General features: G+C 52.5%; 1 protein-coding gene across 2 annotated transcripts in view; it reads right to left on the bottom strand.

Moving 5' to 3' along the window:
* Nucleotides 1–248: 248 nt before the first annotated feature.
* Crtac1 (cartilage acidic protein 1) overlaps nt 249–8,871 on the bottom strand; it is a 145,643-nt gene continuing 137,020 nt past the window's right edge. Inside the window, exons 12-16 of one of the 2 annotated variants that reach the window (XM_052761091.1) lie at nt 4,435–4,580; nt 3,727–3,769; nt 2,083–2,144; nt 1,327–1,470; nt 249–878 (exon numbers count right to left, since the gene is read on the bottom strand). In XM_052761091.1, coding sequence (XP_052617051.1) covers nt 861–878; nt 1,327–1,470; nt 2,083–2,144; nt 3,727–3,769; nt 4,435–4,580 — 413 coding nt within the window. In that variant the 3' untranslated portion in view covers nt 249–860. The remainder of the gene's footprint in view (nt 879–1,326; nt 1,471–2,082; nt 2,145–3,726; nt 3,770–4,434; nt 4,581–8,871) is intronic. The other variant, XM_052761090.1, reaches the window with a different exon arrangement.

Below are 8,871 nucleotides of genomic sequence, written 5' to 3'. Positions count from 1 at the left end.
CATGCCTTGCCTGCTCCCCCAAGTGTGAATGTTGTTTCACTCACCCAACCACACTGCTGGTGCCTGGGGCTAGTGTTTTCCTAAGGTCATGACTTGTTTCATGTACCTCCTGGTGGAAGGGTCACAGCTAAACAGCATTCCAACCGGCATGCTCTTGCACACCCACCCCTCCCCAGCTAGCTAGGTGCTAATATCCAGCAGAGAGTTTATTGACATAATTTCTCCAGAAAAGAGGCTGGAAGACTTAGCAAGTTCAAACTTAAGCATTTTTATCAACAGTCCCAAAGGGCCACCCTTTCCCTTCCCATCATCACCACCAACCCAATAAGGCTTTCATAATCACAGGAAATCAGGTTGTACAAGCAGCAACAGCACAGGCCAAATGAGCAGGCACATGATACATTACTGAATCAGCTGAGCAAGCAACCACCTGGGAGCCATCTTTGTTAAGGGCAAAATAAGAAGCTCACAAAGATACAGAACTGACTGGACTGGCTTGGCTCTTCGGAAGGAATGAAGGATGGGGTGGAGAGGAGATACTTTCCTTTTCTGTTTTCTCAGTAAAAATGCAAAGGAAGGCTTCACAGACAACTAGGGTTGCACCAGTATCTCCCAAACTTCCCTTTTCAAAGATGGCCACCCCTGCTGTCCACTTGAAGGAGCACATGGCAGATTCTATTGGGTGTGGAGAGAGGTAGGCAGCAGAGAGATATAGTTTTCCACAAAGGTTGTTAGATTTTTTTCCTTTATTGATGGGATTTAAAGTGCATATAACTGAAGGCAAAGTCCAAGGCCTAGAGAAAGATATGAGGCTTGAGAGGGAGGTTCAGAGAGTCTAAAGGCAGCCGAAGAATACCCACCTAAAAAGGCCACTTGAGCTGCAAAAAACGAAAGGGTGGGGAGATAGAAAACGGGGGAGGAAAAAGGGTTGGTTGGGAGGAAGGAGTGTGGGAGGAGGAGGAGGAAGACAGACGCTGGTTCAGAGACTCTGCCGAAGGGGACTTGGGGGACCTACTTTCTACCCCAGCTTTGAAAACATGGGCTGACCTCCAGGTTGGAATACTTGCCTCAGGAGATTCGAGAAGAGTGGTAACCACAAAATCAGGACACAGCACCCTGGGGCCCTTCAGGTGGGGTAGTAGTGATGGGGCCTCTCCAAGCCTGACACGGTCTCCCCTGGAGATCTAATGTGAGTCTAGGAGCCTTCACCAATCCGGGGGAAGCAGGGGCTAAGGACAATGGTCTAGGGCCCACCCAGAGACCCCTGCGCTCCCCAGGACGAGGCATGCTTCCTCTGCTACTGAATGTGGCCAGCGGTCCACTTACCCACACAGGCTGTGCCATCCTCATTGGGCTCAAAACCCCGACTGCATCTCTTATTGGTCCGGCACCTGTAGCTTCCATAGGTGTTGACACACACGGGCTTGTCTCGGGGGCATACGAACGGGAACTGGATACATTCATTGGTGTCTGCAAGGCAAAGGAGCCACTCACCAGGGAGAGGTGGGCAGTGTGTCCCAGCTTAGGATCTGTCTGCCCACCTGCCCTGTGACCCCGGGCATGTCCCTTCTCCTTGCTGGGCCCGCCTCTCTACTTTAACGCCCTTGGATAGCACCTCCTGTCCTTGACCCATGAATATTGGGGGAGCTCAGGCTTGGCCCTGGGCCCCTTCTATGTACTACATTTTCTCCAGATAAACTCTTTAAATGTGGATGACTGCAAACTTCCTACCTCCAGCCGTAACCTGTCCTTTGGGCTCCAAGCTCGTGAATCCAATCACCAGTGACCTACATGGCAGTTCCACTTGGATGTCTAATACACACCTCAGACTGATCATTTCCAAAACGGAACTCTGATTTCCCTCAGCCCTTAAGCCTCTTCTGTCCCCTGTTCGCATCTTCCACAGCTCTGTCAATGCCGCCACCAAACTGCTCAGCCACACCAGCAGAAATCAGACTTATCTCCCCATCCTCCCACTTCCTCACCCCAGGGTGCAGTCTACTCTGCCCCAAAGCACGCTCCTCATCTGTCCACCTTCCTCACTCGGCCACCACCCTATGCCCAGCCCCCACGGTCTCTTGCCTGGATTTCTGCAGCGGCTGCCTTACTGGCCTCCTGGTTTCCATGCTTCCCTCCAATCCAGCCTGCAATTCAGCAGCCAGAGTGATCTTTTAAAAATGTGAATCACATCAGGTCACTCTCCTGCTTAGCTTCCAAGGGCCTAAGAACGAAGTCCAGACTCCTTCCCGGGGCCTCAAGCCCCTCCTTGACCTGTACTACCCTTCTGCCTCATCTCAGCTGTAACAGCACCTCGGACAGCCCTGTGGCAAACTCAGGCCCTTCTTTGCTCATCCTCTGCCAGGAAAGCTCTCCCCTCAGCTTTCTGGGGCTGGTCCTTCTAATCCTTGTGGTTTCTACTTAAAAGTCCCTTCACCAGTGGCTCTTTCCGACTTCTCTGCTCAGAGTCCCCAGAGAGCACCTTGCTGACACGGTTTCTAAACCATTTTTCTCACGCCGTGTAGTCCTGTGTTTGAGGTCTGACTCCCTCTACCAGGATGCAAAACCCTCAGCTGAGGCACTTGGCTGCACCCCCAGAGTCTGACGTGGTGCTTAGTACCATGCAGAGGGCCTGCTGGGTGACAGACAGAAAGAGGTGCTAGACCAACGACCTCAAAGGGTCCTCTCAGTAGGCAGTGAAGACTCTGCGGTTTTATGTGCCTGTGCTGTCCGTTTATCATGTGACCACAGTGGGCACATGGACAGTATGGGAGAGTCACGTCTTCCTCTAGCCACCCTAACCCTCAAGCTATGCCCAGGCAGCGTCCTCATGGGCACACTGCCTCCTCTTTCTATGGCTGTCCTACTCACCGTCCCTCAGGTCCCAGACTGACCTCAATTTCTCTAGGCTTTCTTCTGGGATCTACCCTGAAGAGCTTAACAGCTCCCTTGGTACTTTCCTGCTCATTCCATCCCTGGCCCACATATGGTTGTCAGCTGTTCATATGTGGGCCTCTCTATTAGCTGTGAGCTCCACAAGGGTGGGGCTGTGTCTAGTTTTCTCTGGGTCTAAGGAAGAAAGAATCCTCACCCTAAGTCCTCATTGTAAGTAATCAGGATGTAAGGCTTTGGGTTGGCCATCTTCTGGACCCTGGGCTGCTAGGCTTTCCCCTTCATAGCATATTGGGAGATTCGAGGAAGTCATGAGACCCTCACTGACTTGGCATCTGGAAGCTACCAGCCTCCCCTGTGCTGTACCGGGCTGCGGTCTCCTATCCGCACTGTGATTACATTCCACACCCTGTTGTGCCCAAATGCCTCCCACAATCAGCTTCGCCTCCATTTCTTAGTCCCCTTAGCTGGCTGCTCTTCAGGCTGGCCACAGCATGCTTCTGCTCTGCTTCCGGCCGGGTGAAGCCTATCCATCACCATCTCAGTGTCTGTGTGGCAGTGTGTACCGTGCCCAGGTTTGTTCTGATAGGCGTGGCAGGCAGGCCAATGCCCAGGAGTGACGTGAGTCAGCCTGCGGTTGCTAATGCCACTCTCACCTTGGGGAGTCCCGCGTTGGCTGTGTCGGCACCTGGGTCCCTCAGGACCAATGGCGTCTTCCTCTCCCTCTCCCTCTCTTTCTAACCCCTGTCTGCATCTTGGGCTTTGGTAGGGTAGGCTGATAGTCCCCAGGAAGATCCCAGCTTCTGCCCCAGCCTCTGGTGCCTACAGGTGACTCACCCATGCAATGGCCATTGTCCTGCTGGGAGAATCCTTGTCCGCACTGCAAGGTGGCAGAAGCAGAGACACTTGTGAGTTGAGAGGCCTCGTCTTGGGTCCCCTCCTTGTCACAGCCACAGAGCAGCTGTCACCCTGATTACAGCACGAGAGATGCTCTTAGCCTGGGCCCGAGGGCAGCCCTCCCTTTTATTCTGCCTTGCACTAAGAACGGAGATGGTGTTGGGGGTGGGGAGGGCAAGAACATGTGATCCAAACTCTCCCTGTACTTGAATCTATGTACCTGATAGACCTGAAACTGGACCAGAACTGTACCCCGCAAGAGGCTCAAGAACCCCGGTTTATGGTCTGAGCCTCATTCAGTGCTAATAGGAGGCCTCTTCAGGTATTCAGAAAATACCACAAAGGCAGCAGGAGACTAGGGTTCAGTTCTCAACCCAGTACATAACTGCCTATGTAACCTTAGCTAGCTTTGGGTTACTTTCTAGGCCTCTGGTTTCCTCCTCTGTAAAATGGGTGCAAAAGCCATTGCCCTACCAAGCCCCCAGGATCTGTGAGAAGCTGAAGAGATGTGGGTATGGTGTGCTGCAAAACTACAAATGGAGCTGTCATCCCGACCATTCTAGAGAGCAAGATTTACCCCAAGGGTCATGGGTGGTGGTCCCTGCTTTTTTTTTTTTTTGACTATGAGGCCCAGAGGCCTTGGCCCACCTCTAGTGGGGCTGTGTCCTGAAGTTTGTCCTTATCCCGGGGGTAGAGGATCTCCAACACTGAGTTCATCTCCCCGCTGGCCACACTGCGGCTCACCATCTTGCCATCTGGCCACGTCACCTCCACACTACTGGCTTCGTCCCTTCCTGTTGGAGAAAGGAGAGGGGTCAGGAGAGGAGGAGAGAGGGCCTCTTGGAGTACTAGCATAAGTATGTTAGCAGAGAGAGTCAGTAAATAATGCCCTCGTCCAAGGGCTGTGGGAATGAGTAAGATAGATTTGAGGAAGCTCCTCCTTGGGGCCCTACTGTCCAATCGACCACTCTGCAGTGATGGAAAGGCCTGGTGGACGCCCTGTCCAGTGCACTAGCCCCTGGCCACACGCAGGATGAGATTGACTGAAGAGCTGAATTTAACATTTTACTTAATTGAAATTAATTTACAACTCGACAACCACATGATGCTGGTGGAGGACTTTTATTCTAGCCAACAGAGTGGGCAGCAGGAGGTTGAATCTGGGGAGCTGTACGGCTTGATGGTACAGGCTGACTTCAGAGCCAGGGGTTCAAATCCTGGCTCTGTCACTTGCTTGATATGCTGAAAGGCCATGATGGGGAGCAGGTGGCTGGGAGTCCTGGGGACAAGTCCTAGCTCTGCAGCCAACTCGCTGTGACCTTCTGAGCATGCCTTTGATATTTCTATTTATGGAGCTGTGCTAGGAGCCAAGCTCTATTTTGTCACTGGGAATGTCCCCTCATGGGTTTCCCTCTCCATTTGGGAGGCAGGCCAACAGACGAACAAATAAATCATGTCAGATATTGATAAGCCATGAGATGAGAAGCAAAGGCAGACACTGGGGTAAAGACCTGGGTGCTGGCCAAGGTCCTGTTCAGTGGTCAGGGACACACTCCTGGGGAGGAGGCACTGGAGCTGTGCTGTAAACAAAGACCCAGGAAAGATAGGGGGAGAGAAAGGCCACTCTGCAGATCCGAGATGTTTACAAATGATACCCAAAAAGCTCAGACAGTGTCCCTCGTGAATCCATCACGCACACCCCTAGAGCAGCATGCTATATCAGTGGCAAAAAGTGGGTTGGGAAGATTGGTCAGGTGTTCAGGTGCTGCCAAGGTGTGCCCGGCTCCTGCCTAAGGAAGCAGGTTAGCCTATAGCAAGAACTGGCTAATGGTGATGACACGGGGCGCGCGGCGGGGGGTGGGGGTGGGGGGTGGGGGGAGTGTTGATGGCCCTCACCTGCAGGCCTTTCTCAGGTCATAAGGGAAAGCCGGCAGTGCTCAGCACACCCAAGGAAGGGTGCCAGGACAGTCACAGGAGGGGCTCAGAGGACAGGACTTGTGCCCACAGCCCTGCTCCTCCCATAGATCCCCTGGCTTGGTTGGCCCCTGCCTTTGTCTAGTCAGAGGCGGCTTCTCGGCCTGACTGCTATCCCCCACCCCCAACTCCTAGAGCAGGGGGTGGGAAAGAGACTGAAGGGGGCCAAGTATAGATTTTCTGTTTTGAAGCAGAATTGTGAGCTCATGAATTTGGTGTTTTTAGGGCGTGCAGTGCCCAAATTAAGTGGCACACGCGAAAAGCAAACATTTTCCATTAAAAAAAGGAGACAAAAGCAAGCGTTTCTCACCTAGGCCAACAGAACGGCTCCATGAATACATTTTACAGCCTGACTGAAGCCACAAATAACTCAAGGAGTTGAGGAATATTCATAAACACAAATTTGCAGCCCGCACAGGGGCGTGTGGCTCTAGATCAGGTTCTCTCTCCCTGAATACCAGGGAGGGGCTGTTAGACGAGTAAGCCATCCTTTCTGGGCCTTAGTTTCTTTGTCTGAAACTTGGGGGTGCAGGCTCAAAGCCCCACTGTCCAGGGAAGCACAACCTTTCCCCCTGGAGTCAGAATACTGCCCCATGGATGACCTATTACTCTCGACACGCTTAGGTTGTTAGTAACACTGAACACTGACAGCATGCCCAGACCAGACCAAATGCTTCATGGTGTGAACACATCAGCTCCTCACACCTTCATGTGGAAGGTGCTGTCTATATAATCTTCATCTTAGAGAACACTGAGACCCGGAGAGGCCAGGGAAATCGCCCAGTCACTCACCCAAGGCCTGTGTGACCCCAGAGCCTCTGTCTGCTTCAACCTTAGTATACTACTACCCTTCCCTTACTCCATGACCATCCTGCACCAGATGCTGGACAGGGATCTAGGATTCAGCATCGAACAAAAAGGACCCAAGCAAGTTGGAGGGAGCCGATTGCTGTGGGACTAATGAACAAGGTGACGCCATAAAGAGTGAGGGAGGGGTCGAGAGGAGACTGGTGCCCCTCAGTGAGGATGGTGGCCCGTTCCCCTGGGTTGGACAGGAAGAATGATTTTTGAGGCAGAGAATAAAAGCATTCAAAGTAGGGGGGCAAGTTTGGTAAGGAGACGTGTGAAAGGCAAGTTGCGTTTGAAGATGCAGAAGTTCAAAGTTGGGGGAAGCAGAGCGGAAGGATGTTACTAGGTGGGGGGTAGGGAGGCAGGAGCTAGGGAAGAGCTTTGTAGCCTTTGCACCCACAAGGTGGGCATTTTGTGCCCATTCTCTGGATTTAAACACTGAGGCCTGGCAAGGTAGGAAGTGACTTGGGGTTACGTCTGAGCTAGTGCTGGAACCCAGGCTCGGGTCCTTGGACAGGAAGATAGATTCCTTGGCTCTAGGCTGCCAGCCAGGCATCTCCGGTGTTCCCAAAGCTGTACAACTGCAGGGCCTATCTCAGCCTCTGAGGTGAGGCGGCCACACGGCCAGGCCTATGTGCAGGGAGAGGTCTGCCTAGGCGGGGCCATTACCCAGCAGAGACACAGGTCAGGAGCAGCGGGGAGTTGCCTCTAGCAGCTTTGAAAGGACAAAGGCCAGGGAGCCACATGGCACTGTGCTTTTCAGAATTACAAGCAAAACAGATGGTGGGAATACAGTTGGTGGAATATTTTTGCACTTTTAATAAAGCCATTTTTATGTGGGGCACTGACTTTTCCTTCCCTAAATGAGCACCAGCCGGTTTGGAGGCAGCTCTGAGTCACTCACTAACAATTAACTGAAGGAAGGGGGGTGGGGGTGGGGGTGGGGGTGGGACGGTATCAATGCGCGGAGTTGGGAGAGCTCGAGTGGCTGACCACAGTGGGGGCACTCGGGCACCGAGTGGGCTAGCGGTACCTGCTTTTATTTGCTGGGCTTGGCTGTACACTGGTTCAACCGACTGGCACTCAGGGAATGCAGAAGCAGCCCTGTGGGGGCTGGGTGAGCAGTATTCAACACCATAAACAGAAAGGTTTATTTATGAAGCCAGCAGGTGGTCTGCACCCAGGAGGGGTAGGGACGAGCCAGGGTAGCTGTGCAGGAACTGCAGAATGTGGTTAGGATTCCCCAGAGTGAGGGCAGGGTCTTCTGAGGAGGAACAAGACCCATAATGCCCTACACAGTGGAGCAGGTCCTCAGGGGGCCCCTGCAGAACAAGACTAGCAAAGGTCCCTGAGAATTTAACTGCCTGGTGCAGCACAGCTCAGTTTTCTAGGGAGGGAGGTGAGAATACATGTAAGGGTCTGAGTCGTCTGTCCTTATTGGAGCGTTTGGAGAGGCAACTGCAGGCGGGTGTGCCTCAGCAAGTGCAGTCGGGAGTCTGCTGCATCCTGTGGGGCCCTGAAGGGCCGATGTTGTATGCATTCATGTGTACTCACCTCTGTGTTCACACACCAACACCAGCTCACCACACCTTGCGGCAACATCAGAAGGAAGCGGTGGGGAGTGATTCATGGAGAGAGGACCACCAGGGAGCAGAGTTGCTTAGGTTGGGCTGGAACCGTACGCCAGGAGGGCTTCTTGCAGCCCTCTCCCCTCCAGATCTGGCCCCTGGACACAGCCTCATCCCCTACTCTGCCTCTCAGCCATGCAGAACCCCAGGGCAGGCCTTTCTTGAATATGTGATCTAGACAGCCCCCTTATCACCTCCAACTTCACAGAACTGGAAACAATCTAGCTGTCCATCAACAGGGGACTTGGTAAATAAATTATGAATGCCGCCACACAGTGAAATACTCTGCGGCGCTAGAGGAAAATAAAAGAGATGTGCATAGACTTGGAGGGATGGCCAGGCATTTATTGTTCAGGAGAGGAAATGCCATCATTTTTGTTTCGTCCTTTAAAAACAAACAACAAAGCTAAGTAGTATGTGCATCTGTAAATGTGCCCTGTGTGTATTGCGTGGGATAAAGGCTTATTAGAAGCTTGGTCTCATATTTGAAAATTGCTGCTTGTCCCTTTTCCTCTCTACTCCTAACCCCTCTCCCTGCTTGGCATTTTCTTTCTTTGTGGCACCTAATACAACCTTAACATGGTCTATTTCACCTACTTATTCTGTTCATCATGTATTCCCTGCTTCTCTTACC

This window comes from Peromyscus californicus, unplaced genomic scaffold, assembly GCF_007827085.1.
Source record: "Peromyscus californicus insignis strain IS unplaced genomic scaffold, ASM782708v3 Scaffold_4__1_contigs__length_199733344, whole genome shotgun sequence".
NCBI classification, from domain to species: Eukaryota; Metazoa; Chordata; class Mammalia; order Rodentia; family Cricetidae; genus Peromyscus; species Peromyscus californicus.
Note: the sequence above shows the minus strand (reverse complement) of the source record. Positions and strands in the feature narration are given on the sequence as shown.